The sequence below is a fragment of the Rana temporaria genome, chromosome 3, assembly GCF_905171775.1.
Source record: "Rana temporaria chromosome 3, aRanTem1.1, whole genome shotgun sequence".
Classification (NCBI taxonomy): Eukaryota; Metazoa; Chordata; class Amphibia; order Anura; family Ranidae; genus Rana; species Rana temporaria.
In genome coordinates, this window is record NC_053491.1 from 210888594 (window position 1) to 210906277 (window position 17684).

The 17684-nt window shown below is 44.3% G+C and overlaps 1 protein-coding gene across 2 annotated transcripts in view; it reads right to left on the bottom strand.

Annotated features, from left to right (window-relative positions):
- The window catches only part of ACSS3 (acyl-CoA synthetase short chain family member 3), a 165716-nt gene extending 149643 nt beyond the window's left edge, over positions 1 to 16073 (bottom strand). The window contains exons 1-3 of one of the 2 annotated variants that reach the window (XM_040344203.1): positions 15927 to 15977; positions 9933 to 9969; positions 7589 to 8143 (exon numbers count right to left, since the gene is read on the bottom strand). In XM_040344203.1, the coding sequence (XP_040200137.1) occupies positions 7589 to 7944 (356 nt within the window). In that variant the 5' untranslated portion in view covers positions 7945 to 8143; positions 9933 to 9969; positions 15927 to 15977. Of the gene's footprint in view, positions 1 to 7588; positions 8144 to 9932; positions 9970 to 15926 lie in introns of both variants that reach the window. The other variant, XM_040344201.1, reaches the window with a different exon arrangement.
- Between the last annotated feature and the right edge of the window lie 1611 nt (positions 16074 to 17684).

The following is a 17684-nucleotide window of genomic DNA, read 5'->3' on the forward strand; positions in this document are numbered from 1 at the left end:
AGACAAGCCAGGTCTCAAGAGGAGAAAGAGAAAGACAAGTCAGGTCTCAAGGGGAGAAAGAGAAAGACAAGTCAGGTCTCAAGGGGAGAAAGAGAAAGACAGGCCAGGTCTCAATGTACTCTCAAGGGGAGAAAGAGAAAGAAAAAAAAAAAGGCAAGCCAGGTCTCGAGGTAGTCTAAATGGGAGAAAGGGAAAGACAAGCCAGGTCTCAAGGGAAGAAAGACAAGCCAGGACTCAAGGTAGTCTCAAGGGGAGTAAGAGAAAGACAAACCAGGTCTGGAGGTAGTCTCAAGGGGAGAAAGAGAGAATGACCACATCTATGCAAAAGGTTAAAAGCAGTCCGTGAGCATCACTTGTTCCACGAGAGATCGCCATTGCTGTGTTCTCAGTCGCTACCCCCATCACCAATTCTGGATGCCAGAGGGTGGGAGGAGGCTTTATCACAGATTGCTCAAACGCGAGAACTCCAATGCAGGAATGTTTAAACTACACTGACCAGTGGGAAGGGTTTGGAGAGAATAAATGACCTTTATTTTTCAGTACCACCCCTTTAGTTAGAACCCCCCCCCCCAGTTTCAAGGTTAAGGTGCATAGACACTTGGTCCCCCATTCAGGTAATCCAAGAATCAGCAAGTGCTTTTGTGGCAAGAACTACAAATGCATGAATGATTTTCTACTGAATTGCCAAATCTTAAAAATGTAGCGCCCTGCTTCTGTTGATCAGGCGCTGCTTTAAATTTAGTGGGGTCTGATCAGGCCCTTGGGTCTGGTATGGAATTGAAGGGGAACCCCTACGCCGAAAAGATGGCGTGGGGTCCCCCCCCAAGATTCATACCAGACCCTTATCCGAGCACGCAGCCTGGCCGGTAAGGAAAGGTGGTGGGGAGGAGCTGGGCAGTCTCTTATGGCTACAGAGATTTCCCAGCTGGGATTGGGATTGTGACAGTCCTAGACCTTTTTCAGACACACATCCTTGCCTCATTTAAAGTCCCATGACCCCCTTTTCCCTTTTTCTCATATTATATGGTTTTGGTAAATCTGAAGACAAAAATCTGCAGAAAATCTAATAGTGTGTATGGGATATTAGCAAACAAGATTCATCAACATTTTGACCTGGTGACAAAATCTCTATAGACAAATCGATGTGAATGCTTTGCCATAATGCAGAAATCGCTATGCTTAGATCCAAATTGCTGAAGGAGAGAGAGATATTTGTAGCAGAACACAACCTAATGCTGTAGTAAAATCTCCAGCAACTCTAGCGATTAAATCAATAGCAATAGCGATTAGGAGCAGAACAAAAAAAAAAAACACACTATTAAAATCGGCCATGTGTCAACAGCCTTGTTTATACAAATTCCTCCACGCCTGTGGAGTTCAACCTGTTCTTTCAGATTACTTAGTTATATCAGATAGCTGTGTGTATATATATATATATATATATCCAGGAAGCCAAATCCTATATGGGGACTTAGTCATAGGACACACGCTCTGCATAGTGAAAGGTTTAGATCTCACACTTACAGTATATGCAATATGGCCATATAATTGTTTCATCATCTGCAGAATGGTTAGAGAAAATGTTGAATGGTAGTATTCATACAGGCCGGGTTATGCAACACACGATTACAGTAATATGACCTTAACAGTTATTCCTATTGCTGTCTCTCAAGCATGTGAACTGTCCAATGCCAAAAGATCAATCGCCTTCTGGCTGGTCTCCTGAGGTCCTTTGCATAGCTTTAAACTGCCCCTCATTTGGAGTGACTGTCTCTGTTCCCCTTTCTCTTTTAATTGTCATTCTTTTTTTTTCTTACTTTACTAAACCTGTCATTTAACTGCCAAATTGCCAATTTTAAAAATTTAGCCTAAAGAAAAAGCAGTGGTTAAAAACAAAAAAAAGCACTTGAGGGTATTAATACTTATGCCGCGTACACACAACCGTTTTTCCTGTCATTCAAAAAAACAACGTTTTTCTCAACGTGATTCCTCTCAAGCCTGCCTTGCATACACAAGTTCATGAAAAAAAATGCTTGAGCAAAGCGCAGCAAAATGACACAATAAAGGGAAAGTTCCATTCGAATGGTGCCACACTTTGGGACGCTTTTGCTCATTTCTGAGCATGTGCGTTTTTTTTTCCCCTCGGAAAAGCATACACACAAATCGGTTTTCGCGGCAAGAAAAATAACGAAGGGAAAAACAGCGAGAAAAAAAAATAGGAGCAGGTTCTAATTTTTTTCCAGGCAGTTTTCTAGTTGAGAAAACTGCTATGGAGCATACACACGACCAATCTAAAAAATGGCAGTTTTCTCGTCATGAAAAACGATCATGTGTACGTGGCATTAGCGTCTGTTCACATTTGTGCATTTTGAATGGCACCCATAATGTACTTTGCAGTGTACTGCAAAAATGCAACGAGCACTAAGTTTTCGTTCAATGAGGCACACTGCATTAGGCCCATTATAGGCTACCTAAGGCCTCATGCACACTGGGCATTTTGCAACACTAGGCAGGTTGTAATAAGTTAGCCTTAGTGAGTTAGTGAGCTGGCCCAGGCTAGGGGAAGGGGTTAAAGTCAGAAGTTTTTTTTATTCTAATGCATTCTATGCACTAAGATAAAAAAAAAAAAACACCTCTGTGTTCAGCAGCCCCCCTAATACCTACCTGAGCCTCAGCTCTATCCAGAAATGTTGCACGAGAGCCTCAGTTATCCAGGAATTTTCCCTTCTCATTGGCTCAGACCGGATCGGGCGCCATTGGCACCTATTGCTGTCAAAGTCAATGAGCCAGTGAGGATAGAGAGGGGGCAGGGCTGAGCCACAACTATGTGTCTGAAAGGACACACAGAGCAGTGGGTGTCCCCATAACAAGCTGCATGCTGTGGGGGCAAGGAGCACCGGTGAGGGACCCGAGAAGAGGAGGATCTGAGCATGCAAGTAGAACATGTTTTTTATTAAAATCAGCAGTTCTCCACGCTCACTGGAGCGCTGAGCTGTGGAGGAGGCGGTTAGCGGCCGTCTCAGGCTCTCAGCGACTTGTTGAGAGTCTGAGATGAGTATCAGTCCAGGCACCTGGTGGATCCAGACTTTGTCGTGATGACAATGTGCCCGGACTGATTCCAGAGACTTCAGCCCGCTCTCTGCTGAAAACAGGTCATAGGAGTGCAAAACAAATCGCACCCCTGTGACCCAGAGGAGACGCCCAGTCAAACGAGCTCAGGCTGGACTTCTCCTTTAAATATCACTTTGAGTATGTGTGCTCAGTTTCCCCATGCTTTTTGGTCCCAGCCAGCCCATCTGTGGTTAAAAATGTGGAAGGGTGAGGTCCAGGGCTCTTGGATTGGTTTGTGGTACTGAGACTGCTGCGAAGGCACTGGGGTTTCAGCAGCCAAGTCAGTGAGAATACCAGCATGGACTACCACCTCATGGAGGTAAGCCTGGGCAGCCACACAACTGTAGTTAGAATAGGGATAAGGCCATTGGTCATATTGAACGGTTTATGCTGCAAATTGTTAAGTAAAGTTACATTAACTTTTGTGAGCTTGAAGTTATTTAAAGGGGTACATATTAGTTCTGGCGTATCTAAAAAATCATGGTCTGTAAAGCACAACGTGGTATAAAATATCATTGTTACTAAAGGGTTAAATCAGCAAAGAAGGGCAATGCTGTTGCTAAGAGCAACCAAGCACTAGTTAAAGACACCAAGCAACCAGTCGTTAGGCATGGTACCTGATAAGGCGAAAGCCAGGTCCTCTGGTACAGAGGGAGTCATTATCTGGCTCTGGATCCAAACCTGAGTTATGGAGATCCATGGCCTGGTCACATAGGTTTGGAAAGAGAAGTAGTTAATGAGCACCCATGATATCCATGCTATGTGCTCGGCAGGACCCCATTCTGTTACTGGGAGTGAGGTAACACAGGGATGCAGGACTGGTGGAGTGGGCGCAAGCTCCCTCCTAATGCAACATTTACTAAAGTTACAGTGTGTAGTGACATGGGATAGCACTTTGTGGTGGAACTCTATAGGGTAATTACTGCACACAGTGTGGAAGCTCATCTCTAAGTCAGGGAACTGCATTAATGTTCGATTCTTCAGAAAAGAGAGCTGCGCCATCCAAGTGCAGCAATGTTAAAACATTTTTAATAAAGGACAGAATTCGGAACTCACAAGATCGTAGAGGTCATAGCGCATGTAGGAAGGTAAAAGAGGTTCATCCACTCCTGAGGGAAGGTGGTTAGCTCGCAGGTGAAGAGAAAGTTGATGTTCCCAGCTGCGCTGATGAAGGAGCATGCATGCTCCGAACCAGGAAGCATTGATGAAGGATGAAGGAGCATGCATGTTCCGAACACGTGCTTCTCCCCACTCCCTCTCCATTCGGAAGTGACGAGTCCAGCCGCCCCTGAGCGGATTCTGACAACCAGAAGGCGTTGGGAGCCACCAGTGCAGCCGGGAACATCAGCTGTCTCTTCACCTGTGGGCCTACCGCCTTCCCTCAGGAGTGGATGAACCTCTTATACCTGCCTAAATGCGATGTGATCTCTACGATCTTGTGAGTTCCAAATGGTCTGTCCTATATTATATGTTTTTAACATTCCTGCACTTAGATGGTGCTGCTCTCTTTTGTGTTTTACTGTCTACAGAGCGACTTCTAGCTTGCTATGAGCCGGCAGCCATCCACAGTCAGCCTATCTGTGACCACCAACACACCTTATGCTGCATTTGAATTTTCATACATGGACTCCCTGCTATAGAGAGCCGTTTAATTGCCTATTCTCTCTATGGAGCTGACAGAGCACACTTAAGCATATGTATAGAATATTCCTATGTTTGATTCTTCACATGACAGGAGTCTCCGTCTGGTTCTGGTCATTGATAAGTGTGCTCTATGTGAAGGGTACCCCCTGTGCAGGGTGAAGTAAACCCCACCAACAACTGTATGAGGCTCTGGTGTTTAGGTGTGGCCGGCGGGGAAAGGCATAAGATCCAGCCCCATTTTCCGCAGCCTGTTAAACTCTGAAGCCCTGTACACATGGCCGGGAATCTCGTCAGGGAAAAAAAAAACGTTGGTTTTCCTGACAAGCTTTGTTGCTCGAGGAGTGTACACACACACACACACACACACACACACACACACACACACACACCATTCAAAAGAACCACAGTTCTTTTGAATGGCAAGAATGCAGTGACGTCATCGACTACGACGAGCATGCGCTCGCCACATTCTATGCCATCGCCGCTGTAACGGAATGACCCGGGACAAACAGAGACTTTGGAAGGATGAGGGGTACTCCTGTGCCAGCGTCATCAATAACTCTTATGTCTAGGGTCACCTTATGTCCGATAGGGCCATAGGGTGACTGAGAAATGATATCCTAAATTACAGGACAGGGGACATTACTGATAGCTCATATTGCAATTGGAGATATTACAAAGTGTTGGTTTATTCTATGACTCATCTCTCTGTGTAGACTGTTGACATGTTAAATAAGGCTGGCTCTTGAAAGGCCTTTCATTGTGTGATAACACTGTTTAAAGCCTATTGAAGCTCAGAGGTGTGAATACCTTTCTGTCGGAGACGGACCGTCTGTCTAAAGATGTGGATTGAGAAGAAATCATTGTGTGATGGTGTTTTGTTTGAATTCTGTTAATGAAGGAATGTGACTTGGATGTGGAGTGATTAGGTCATGATAATTATAGACCGGCACCGACATGTCTGGAATGTTTAGCAATTAGCCATCTGAAGGTGTATTGAAGCCCCACCCAGGGTGTGATGGGTGGGTGGAGAGTTTGATTGAACCATGCCTTGAAAACTGTATATAAACTTGAGAGCTAACAATTAAAGTTGTCTTTCATTTGAAACCAGAACAGAGCTGTGTGTCTTGTTTCTGGGGGGAATTCTTATGGGTCGTGTTCGTTTGCCTGATTGTGGAGTGTCGATAAGCTGTCTTGGGTGGAATGGAATATCGTGAACGGATTTAACCCCTGTCCCCCTTTGGGGTTCCGTTACAGCCGCCATCTTGCTACACCCTACACTATGCCTTGCAAGCTACCGTGCATGCTTCAAAGTCTCATCGAGCATGCGCGGGCTTACTGGGGCCAGGTAAGCATACACATGCTCGGGTTTCTCGGCAGGAAATCCTGATGAGAAAAATAGAGAGCGGGTTCTCCATTTTTCTTGTCGAGATTCCCGGCAGTTTTCCCGATGAAAAACCATACACACAAAAAGCTCTCCCAGCAGCTTTCTTGCCGAGAAAACTGTGCGTGTGTACGAGGCCTTAGGGGCTGATTGGCCCTGCAGCTGGATGTGCACTGAGCGGTACATACTTTTATAGTATGTGCTCAGGGACAAATGCCCAGAATGCAGGCGGCCTGCATTTTGAACCTGGGTACATACTGTCCTAAACGTAATTACCGCTCGGTGCACTGTTCAGCCCCACCCAGAGGCAGCAGCAGTCAGCCTCTCATAGTTTGAAAGACTGCTGGCAGCAGGGCTGGACAATGCGCATTTGCCCTCTGGCCCCACCTAAACACCAGAGCCTCATACACCGGGGCTAAATGCCCAGTGTGCACGAGGCTAATGCAGTAGGCCTCAATGTACAGTGGCACAGTGCAATGAGGTGTAAACAGGTCCGCATACCTCCCAACTTTTTGAGATGGGAATGAGGGACACCTATCAGCAAAAGTATGCAGGCATAGGACACACCCCTTGCCACGCCCCCTTAAAGGTGAATTGTACAAAAAAAAAAACAAGATTGGTTAAACCCACATTTGCAATTTTTTCTATCACTACTATTCCTTTATATTGGCTTTTGGAATTTACAAATCATATGAAAGGTTTAGGGCTGGAAAACACTTTTTGATAGATAAAAAGTGCATTTTATATACAACTCTATAGATCAGACCAAAATGAGGAACAAATGAAGAGGACTGGGACAGAGGGACATTGCTCCAAATCAAAGACAGTCCCTCGAAATCAGGGACAGTTGGGAGCTATGAGGTCCATACTGTTCTGATTTTGAGATGGGGGCTGAGGAGTTGTCCTACTTTATGCTAAAAGGTGTCCCTTTTTGTCATTTCAGAAATGTGGGAGGTATGCCTGTGAAGGGTCTTATGTTAATAACTGGTACCAAACAGGGACCTAAACATGTTTAGATGACTTATGTGGAACTCTAATCATGCTGCTAAGACATGCTGGGCATAGGTGTGCGCAGCCTATTGCATTAGAGTGTGCACCCCAAAGATCAAACACATAGTACCAATTACTCACAATGAAAGGGAAGGGACGGGTAAGTTACATATTTACCGTCCCCTTCCCCCCCCCCACTCATCCTAAAACATCCCTGCAGCAACAGAGGAGATTAGGGATGCCAGAAGCACTGCGGGAGGGGGAGAGGAGGGAACCAGGGCAGTAGGGGAAATCTGTGCTGCACAGGGTGATTAGGGTGTGCCTGGGCACACCCTGTGCGCACGCCTATGATGCTGGGTGTTGTAGTGCTTTAGCAACGTGTTACGCACATACACTTTTAGGTTAGACGTCTCAATGCAAAAAAAAAAGTTAAAGCCTTCTGTGATCCCATGCACTTACCATTTTGTGAATGGGGGATTGGAGTTGTCCATAATTTTGCTCCACGGTTTGAACCATGTGATGTTGTGCGCCGCGCTCCCCCAGACCTGTTCAGGTTTCTGCACCGAAGCTTGGAACACATCATCGTAAGGAGCAGAGGTGATGTCCGCAGTAGAGTACGATTGGCTGGCCAGGCGTCTGCATAAAGTTAATGAGACAGGCTGTGTCCTGTGAAGTTGGGAGAGATCCCTTTTCCCCCAGGCTCCTGTACCCTTCCCACCTGTCCTATACACACAACCAATACTGGTAAAAGCTTTCCTTTTCACCCCTCCACTCCGGAGTCCTTGCTTCGAGAGACATATTAAACCAAAGTACATTGTTGAAGTTGCAGTTGACTTTTCTGGCAGCAGATGTGTGTATTTAGTGGAAGTTGACTTTTCTGGCAGCTGATGCGTGTATTCTGTGAGCGGACGGGAGAAAACCAGCACTGGATGAGATCCCTCTGCAGGAAGATGTGTACTCTTCAAAAGGAGGATCCTAGGAGTCCTGATCAGGTTTTCCAAAGAAATGTGCTTCCTGGAAGAAAACATTGTTGGCACAGTGCTTCATTAGAGTCTGGGCTGGTTGTACATTTACCAACTGCAGAACAACTTAGAATCTATTTATTATTATCTGCAAAAACAATAGTAACAGTTCAGTGCAAAAAAAAACAAAAACAAAATAGAAAGCACCAGTTTACACTGCTGCACAGATCGGCTTCTAGGCATTCAGAAGGCGGTCATGCAAATTCCAGAATGCCTGCCGATCTGAGCAGAAGTATGGCAACCTTCTGGGACACGTCGCAGGTCCCAAGATGCTGCGCGACCATTCAGAACGCACCAACGCACTTGTTCCTGTAAAAGTGGCTATATGTCTAAGCAGGGCTTTTTTTCTCAGACAATAGGTGCAGGAACTCCCCCTTTCCAAGTCACCCCTTTTCTTTTCCCCTACCCACCTCCCAGTACCACCCCTTTTAGAGAATATAGACCCAAGTATCATTTTGTGGTGCTAAGAAATTTGTATGGAATTTGGTAATGATATCAAGAGAAACTGAAAAATAGATCCCCTGTAGCCAGCTACAATAGATCCCCCTAACAACAATGGACCAACCACAACAAAATCTCCCCCCAGCAACAATAGACCCACGGCAGCATCAACAGATCTCCGCACAGCCAGCATTAATAGACTCTCTGGCTGCCATCAACAATAGACCCCTCTCCCAACAGTAGACCTCTTTTAGCAACTGAGCCCCCAGCAACATAAGACCCTCCCTAGCAACAATAGGTCCTCCACCAGCAACAATAGACCTCCCCAGCAACAATATACCCCCCTGCACAAATGGATCCCCAGAAGTGAGCATCAATACCCTGCAGCACACCTTGCCATTACATATAGTCAGTCCAGGAGGTGCCGGAACTGCGTTCCCCCGCGTTCCTGCTGAAAAAAAGCCCTGTGTCTAAGTGGGTACTGAAGCGATCATTGGCTGGAACTGTGAGCAATCAGAATGAGGAATGTCACCAGCACACTATGCGTCTCCAAAATAAAATGGGTCCAAAGCTTTATTCAGCGATCACATTGTTACACCAAACTGCAACGTTTTGGAGCCTCGCAGGTCCCCTGCATCAGGCTTGCGATTGTCCTATGCCTGATGAAGGGTCCTGCGAGGCTCCAAAATGTTGCTGTAATGATGTGATCACTAAATAAAGCTTTGAACCCATTTTTTGGAGACCCACAAGGGGGGGTTATTTACGAAAGGCAAATCCACTTTACACTACAAGTGCAAACTAAAAGTTCAAAATGCACTTGGAAGTGCAGTCACTGTAAATCTGAGGGGGAAACTGCTGATTTTATCATCCAATCATGTGAAAGCTAAAATGCTGTTTTTTTTATTTTCCTTGCATGTCCCCCTCATATCTACAGCAACTGCACTTTGCACTTGTAGTGCAAAGTGGATTTTCCTTTAGTAAATAACCCCCTCGGTGTGCTGGTGACATTCCTTATTCAGAAAGCGCAGCTCGTGCGTGTGGGAATCAGCAAGGAATCACATTTGGCTTCCCATTTGGCTTCCCACAGTTAACATGCCGACACCGGGCACCTGAAGACTGGCGAAGAACCAGCCTGGGTGATGTAAACTAACTCTAGTTTGTTTACATCTAACTGCCCATAGAGGAGAATGGAGGATCCAGTTGGGTCTGCCTGAAAAACAGCCGGACTAAATTGGATGGCCTACGTAAATGGGGCCTAAAGCTGAACTCCAGGCAGATATAAAAGACACAATATGATGTAAACAATAAATCTATCATCAAAATGTGAACAATGCAAGTACCTGAATAGGATTTGGCCTCTTGTAGTCCTACAGCCAGCTGGAGAGTGAGAGAATGAAGCAGCATAAGGAGCCAATCAGTTCAACAAGAAGCATGCGGATAGGAAGTGAGAGCAGTGTGACAAGCAGATGAGCTAATCACTGAGTGGCTTCTCCTTTCACTAAACAGTAACAGCTAGGGTGAGTAAAGGACATCCTGGGCTTGCTTAGAGGTAGGTTCAATGATGCTGGCCACCAGAGTGAAGACATCTAGTGGCAGAAAAAAGTACTGCATGAGGAATTCTCTGGCTATTCCAGCAAAAGCAGTTTTTTTTACATTTTATCATTTAACAGACTATTCATTTTTATCTTGTTATTTTTGAGTAAAGATCTGCTTTGAAGCAGGCCTAGAATAAGATATAGGTTAGACTGGGTTCACATATTAGCACGCAGCAGGTGTCTGGTGTATTCTGGTTCACAGTTTCAGCCCTAATTTTGGGCTGAATTTGGACCTGAAATGGACCAAAAGAGACACAGGGCTCCTGTACAAATCACATCGGAGCTGCTGCGGAGATATGTGAACCGGCTCTGTAGAGAGCCAGTCACAATCTCCTGCTATTGCGAATTGGATGCAGAGAAACCACATCCAATTTGCAGTAGTGTGAACCCAGCCTTATGCATATTCATGATAAGTACTGTGTCGGTATCACACTTCCTGGTATTAAATAAAACACCAAAAATGTGATACATTTTCTCTTAGCAATCATTCGATGCAGAGGCTGCATTAGTTTTATTTTTTAGGCTTTTTACCCTCTATTTTCACCTGGTGATCTGACCAGTAAACACACTTCCTGTATTAGAGGGCCCCCACTCTGGATGAAGGGGCAACAGAGACACCACCTTTGATCAGTCAGACCTGAGGAGGGGGGGGGGGTTACATTTATTAGCAGATTTAGATACACTAACAAGTTGAAGCCAAACTCTAGGTCATACTTTATAATCAGTTACACCAACTGTTTTTTTCCCCCCATTTTGGAATAAAGGTTTTACGAGGTGTATCTAAAAAGTTTGGTGAATGGTATCAGAAAACAAACAAAAAAAAAAGATACAAACTACTTACCTTTATTAAAGGGGTTATAAAGGTTTGTTTTTTATTTTCTATTTTCTAAATATGTTGCTTTAAGCTAGTACATTGTTGGTTCACTTACCTTTTCCTTCAATTTCCCTTCTGAATTTCTCACTTCCTGTTTCTCCTCAGTAAGGTGTTCAGTAAGCTGTTCTAAATGACTTTCCACCGCTCGGATGATGGTGTAAAGCTTACTGAGGAGAAACAGGAAGTGAGAAATTCAAACAAAGAAAACAAGTATTTAGAAGGGAAATGGAAGTAAAAGGTAAGTGAACCAACAATGTACTAGCTTAACCACTTCCTTACTGGGCACTTAAACCCCTTCCTGACCAGAGGACTTTTTGCGATTCGGCACTGCGTCGCTTTAACTGACAATTGCGCGGTCGTGCGATGTGGCTCCCAAACAAAATTAACGTCCTTTTTTCCCCACAAATAGAGTTTTTTTTTGGTGGTATTTGATCACCTCTGCGGTTTTTATTTTTTGCGCTATAAACAAAAATAGAGCGACAATTTTGAAAAAAAAAAACTTTTTTTTACTTGTTGCTATAATAAATAGCTCAATTTTTTTTTTACGTTTTTTTTTTATCCTCAGCCTAGGCCGATACGTATTCTACATATTTTTAGTAAAAAAAAAAAAAAAAAAAAATCGCAATAAGCGACTGGTTTGCGCAAAAGTTATAGCGCCTACAAAATAAGGGACAGAATTATTATTATTATTTTTTTTTTTTACTAGTAATGGCGGCGCTCTGCGATTTTTATTGGGACTGCGACGTTATGGCGGACACTTTTGACACATTTTTGGCGCCATTCACATTTATACTGCAATCAGTGCTATAAATATGCACTAATTACTGTATAAATGTGACTGGCAGGGAAGGAGTTAACACTAGGGGGTGAGGAAGGGGTTAAATGTGTACCCTAATTAGTGTTCTAACTGTGGGGGAAGGGGGGTGACTGGGGGGGGTGACCGATCTGTGTCTCTATGTACAAGAGACACAGATCCGTCTCCTCTCTCCCCTGACAGCACGCTATCTGTGAGAGCCGGGAATGAGAGATGATCTCATATGTAAACATATGAGATCATCTCTCATTGGCCGCACAGATCGCCTAGGAAACGGCCGCACCGATTGGCCGTTCACGGCGATCTGTGACTGGCTGTGTCCAAGGGACACGGCCAGCACAGCAGTTCCCCGCTGCGCGCTCGGGAGCGCGCGCGGGGAACGTGCAAAGGGGAGGCCGTAAAAAGACGGCCTGTTAGAGTTTGGGAGCCGCGCTGAGGCCGTACAAAGTCGTACGGCCGTCAGCTAGTGGTTAAAGGAACCTATTTAAAAAATAAAAGACAAACCTTTACAACCCCTTTAACCTTCAAAATAATCGCTATCCTTCACAACACACTTTTGACAACGTTCATAAAGCCTCTGGAAATGGTCAGCAAAGGCCTCTTTAGGAAATCGATAGCAGAACCGCTGTCACAAGTTCTTGGATTGCCGCCACGTCTGCAAATTGTGCGTCCGACATGAGGCAGGGAATTTTTGGGTCTGTGGGAAGACACTTGGATTCTGGATGGAACTGGTAGTACCACAACTCATCCCCTGTGACGATAGTTTGCAGAAAGGACGGATCCTGGTCACATGTGGTAATGATATCTCCTGAGGTTTCTATCTGTTTTGCTTTCTGTTCGTCTGTCAGCTTGTGCGGCAAAAACCAAGGACAAATCTTTGCGGACCATGGTGCATACGGTGTAGAGTCAGTCGCCAGTCTCGTGCGATCATGTCTGCAGTTCCGATTGTCGGCTTTTTGAACATGGCTCATCCTCAGTTGCTTACTTCCCATCACGAGAGAGCATTTGTACCAGTCATAAACACATTTTCCGCTCACGGCTTCCGTCCTGTACACTTGCACCAACATTTCATGTGTCTCCATTTTCCTCAATTTGTATCAAAACGTGATGTTTACGTGTCGCTCCACTGCACTGTGACCCTACCTCTAAAACTGATTACATGCCACTGCCCGCAGCGGGTTTACCTTGATGGCCACATGTACACCACTTCTCAACGTGTCTCTGGATAGATACGTGTCTGCGCGCTCACCTGGTCTATGTTGACGTTGAGCTATCAGACCATTCACCAAACTATTTAGAAACACCTAGTATACAGTATAAATAAAAGTTGATCATTGTATGAACCCCTGCCAGTGTTAAATGGTTTGTCTCAACCCCCAACTGTTACATCTGCAAGACAGAGTGTCATGTTGAAAAACAGACTTACTGGCTGGATCACCAGATGAAAAAGAAAAAAAAAGCCTAATAAGACCCCTTTCACACTGGCAATGCTGTATCCTGGCCTAGGCCAACAAGGCCCAGGCCTAGGGCAGCACGGAAAGAGTCCCCGCCGCCTTGCGCTACACTGTTAGTGTAACACAAGCTGCTTCTAAATTTGATTGTCCTATCATTCTGGACCACAAATCTTCCTCACTGTGCTATACGTTTCCTGCTGCACCATTGGCATGGTTATATCTTCTTAGTCCACTCTATAAAATTATCAAATTTGTGCTTAAAGTAGAACTATAGGCAACATTTTTTTTTTCATTTTGGATAGAGTAAGGGAGGGTTATAGCCCCTGTCAGTTTATTTTTTACCCTCCCTGTCCCATTGCAGGGATGTCCCTTCACTTCCTGCCCCATAGCCAAACAGGAAGTGAGGAAAGCTATGCAAATAAGGGAATCCATTGCCCCCCCCCCTAAGAACTAGTGTCCCCACTCGAAAATTAAACAGAAAAGGGTGTGGCTTTGACAGGAAGGGGTGGGTCATATTTAAATTAATGGGTGCACAAGTTTAGTCTGGCCTAGGGCAGCACAAAACCTAAATACACCACTGCACACTGGGTCATTTTGCAGGCGCTATTGCACTAAAAATAGCACCTGCAAACCGACCCTAAACAGCCGCTGCTGCGTCTCCAGTATGAAAGCCCCGAGGGCTTTCATACTGGAGCAGTGTGCTAGCAGGACGGTAAAAAAAAGTCCTGCTAGCAGCATCTTTGGAGCGGTGTGTATACCACCCCTACCCATTGAAATCAATGGGACACCGCAGGCAAAGGGCCTCTGCATAGGCACTTTGCGGTGGCTTTTAACCCTTTCTCTGCCGCTAGTGGGGGGTAAAACCGCCCCACTAGCAGCCGAATAACGCAGTGAAATTGGTCGGTAAAGCCCTGTTAAAAGTAGCAGTGCTTTACCGCCGACGCACCTCCTGCCCCAGTGTGAAAGGGGCCTAATAATAATATCGAATGCAGCCATCACATCTAAGAATTGTTAAGCTGCTATATGATCAATGTTTGCTTTTGGGTATCATACTGCTTTAAGGCTCGGTTTCCACAACTTGCGAGTTAACACATGTGAAGTCGCATGACAAGTCAAAATCCATGTATTTCAATAGTCCATGTTCGAATTGGTGCGACTCAAAAAATAAAAAAAAAGGTTTTTGCACTACTTTGTTCTGACTTTGGTGCAACTTGTTCTTGCATGGTTCTCACCGGTCGCATGACATTGCATCAAAAAAAATAAATCGCGTTGCAAAGTCACACTGTAAATCGCACAATTTTGGGGTCGCAATAGTGGATATCTAGCCTAAGAGTGAGCTATTTTCAGAAGTTGGTCATCAATGACCGTACATGTATTTCTCTAATAAACAACCCAAATATCAGGTGTAGTTAGGGTGACCACATTTCCAAGCTACCATTCAGGGACATCCCCCCCTCCCAAAAATCAGCTTGTGCTGTAACGAATTACAACACAGTAATTGGACACGAGGCGGGATCTATGATTTCTCCAATCACAAGCAGGGGCGGGATTGTACTCCTCCAAGCATTCCCTGCCAGGAAAAATACTGCCAGTGAGTAAAGCAGTGATGAGGGGTGGCTGTGTCAGTTTCATTCCGGGACACTGTATTGTCCTGGAAAGAAGGTGCCCGGGACAGACCTGCAAAATGCGAGACTGTCCCGGGCAATCCGGGACACGTGGTCACCCTAGGTGTAGTCCTTTATGACCGCTATGTGGCCTCCTAGGCTGAATTACTGATTCCTACTGCTTTAGCTCAAGAAGAACAAAAGCTCATTTATTTTAAATAGATTAAGTGACATTTCAGATAGTAAGTAATTTCACTTCCCAGCATGATGGAACTTGTAGGATAACTTCATCCCAAGAGATGCATATACAGGAAAACCTTGGTTTGAGAGTAACTTGGTTTGAGAGCGTTTTGCAAGACAAGCAAAATGTTTTAATACATTTTGCCTTGATTTACAAGTGATGTCTTGATATAAGAGTAGCATCATATCACAACTGAGTATAAAAAAGAAGAGAGGAGCCTCCAAGTGTAGCAATATGGTTACATTTAATAAAGGTACAACATTTAGCAACTTATTATTATTATTATACAGGATTTATATAGCGCCAACAGTTTGCGCAGCGCTTTACATCAGGGAAGACAGTACAGTCACAATACAACTTATTGATACACTTAGAGGTGCCTCTCTTCTCTTTTATACCCTGTAAAAAAAAATGCTTTGATATACAAGTGCTTTGGATTACAAGCATGTTTCTGGAACAAATTATGCTTGCAAACCAAGGTTTTACTGTATTCCCAAAACTGGATCCATCTCACAATGAATCCAGTGCAGAAAATCCCATCTGAAAAGCATGCATAACAATTGCAAAGTCACGTTGTAAAAGTGTAAGACTGCTGTTATGTGCAAAGACAAAATGTAAACACAGCAAGACGCACTAGACTGCAGGCTACGCTCTAAGGATTAAAGTATAACCCAAAAGTCACTTTGCACAGTTGTGCAGGACATATTCCTACAACACACCAACAAACACATATAACACACAAATAAACATACCAGATTGCAGCTGATCACTGAATAGTCGCTTTTCTCTACTTGTTCCACCTCCTTAATCAATTGTCAGGGGGAGTGGCGGAGATGAAGTGGCAGGATAAAAAGTTTAACTTCTTCAGAACAAAACTGAACACTGTATTGTAGTTTGCTGTGCGGGATGAAACGTCAGGCCAGGAAAGAGTTAACCCTGCACCGTTCTACCACATTCTTTTAGTATCCCCTGGGCTACTAAGAAGGCCTTGAAAGGGGCAGCTGTGCAAATCCTCAGGACTTGACCCAAGGGCGTGCTGGATGACCTGCTCTCACAAATGTTTGCCAATAGCTTAAAAAATGCTGAGTCAGGCATACATCATATAGGTAGAAAGTTATATTTAACCACTTAAGACCCTGACCTTTAGGGCAGGTAAAGGACCTGGCCAGTTTTTGAGATTCGGCACTGCGTCGCTTTAACTGACAATTGCGCGGTTGTGCGAAGTGGCTCCCAAACAAAATTGGCGTCCTTTTTTCCCCACAAATAGAGCTTTCTTTTGGTGGTATTTGATCGCCGCTGCGGTTTTAATTTTTTGCGCTATAAACAAAAATAGAGCGACAATTTGGAAAAAAATGCAATATTTTTTACTTTTTGCTATAATAAATATCCCCCAAAAATATATATAAAAAAAAATTTTTTCCTCAGTTTAGGCCGATATGTATTCTTCTACCTATTTTTGGTAAAAAAAAAAATTGCAATAAGCATTTATCGATTGGTTTGTGCAAAATTTATAGTGTTCATAAAATAGGGGATAGTTTTATTGCATTTTTTTTAATTAATTTTTTTTTTTACCACTAATTAGGGATGAGCCGAACACCCCCCTGTTCGGTTCGCATCAGAACTTGCGTACACACCAAATGTTCGTGTGAACTTTAGAACCCCGTTAAAGTCTATGGGACTCGAACATTTGAAATCTAAAGTGCTAATTTTAAAGGCAAATATGCAAGTTATTGTCCTAAAAAGTGTTTGGGGACCTGGGTCCTGTCCCAGGAAACATGTATCAATGCAATTTTTTTTCTTTAAAACGGCTGTTTTTTCAGGAGCAGTAATTTTAATAATGCTAAAAGTGAAACAATAAAAGTGAAATATTCCTTTAAATTTCGTACTTGGGGGGGTGTAAAGTTAGCATGTGAAATATCGCATGTTTCCCGTACATAGAACTGTCCCTGCACAAAGTGTCATTTCTGAAAGAATAAAAGTATTTTAAAACCGGACTTGCGGCTATAATGAATTGTCGGCTCTGGCAATTCAGCGCGAATTCATTCATAAAAAAATAAAAATAAATAGCGTGGGGGTCCCCCCAAATTCCATTACCAGGCCCTTCAGGTCGCGGGGGTGCGCCTGTGGCGCACCCCCGCGACCCATGGTTGGGCACTTAAAGAGGACGTATAGGTACGTGCTTGTGCCCAGCCGTGCCATTCTGCCGACGTATATCTGCAGGAGGCGGTCCTTAAGTGGTTAAAGAGATACAAACTTTAGGAATAAAGTTAAAGTGATTGTAAAGTCTTGTTTTTTTCTATAAAAAATAACAAACATGTTATACTTACCTGCTCTGTGTAATGGATTTGCACAGCGCAGCCCGGATCCTCCTCTTCTCCCTTCCCTCTTCTGCTCTCTTGGCCCCTCCCTCCTGTTAAGGAACCCCACAGCAAGCAGCTTGTTATGGGGGCACCTGAGCTGAGTCACAGCTCCCTGTGTCCATTCAGATTGGCTGACTGACTTTGATTGAC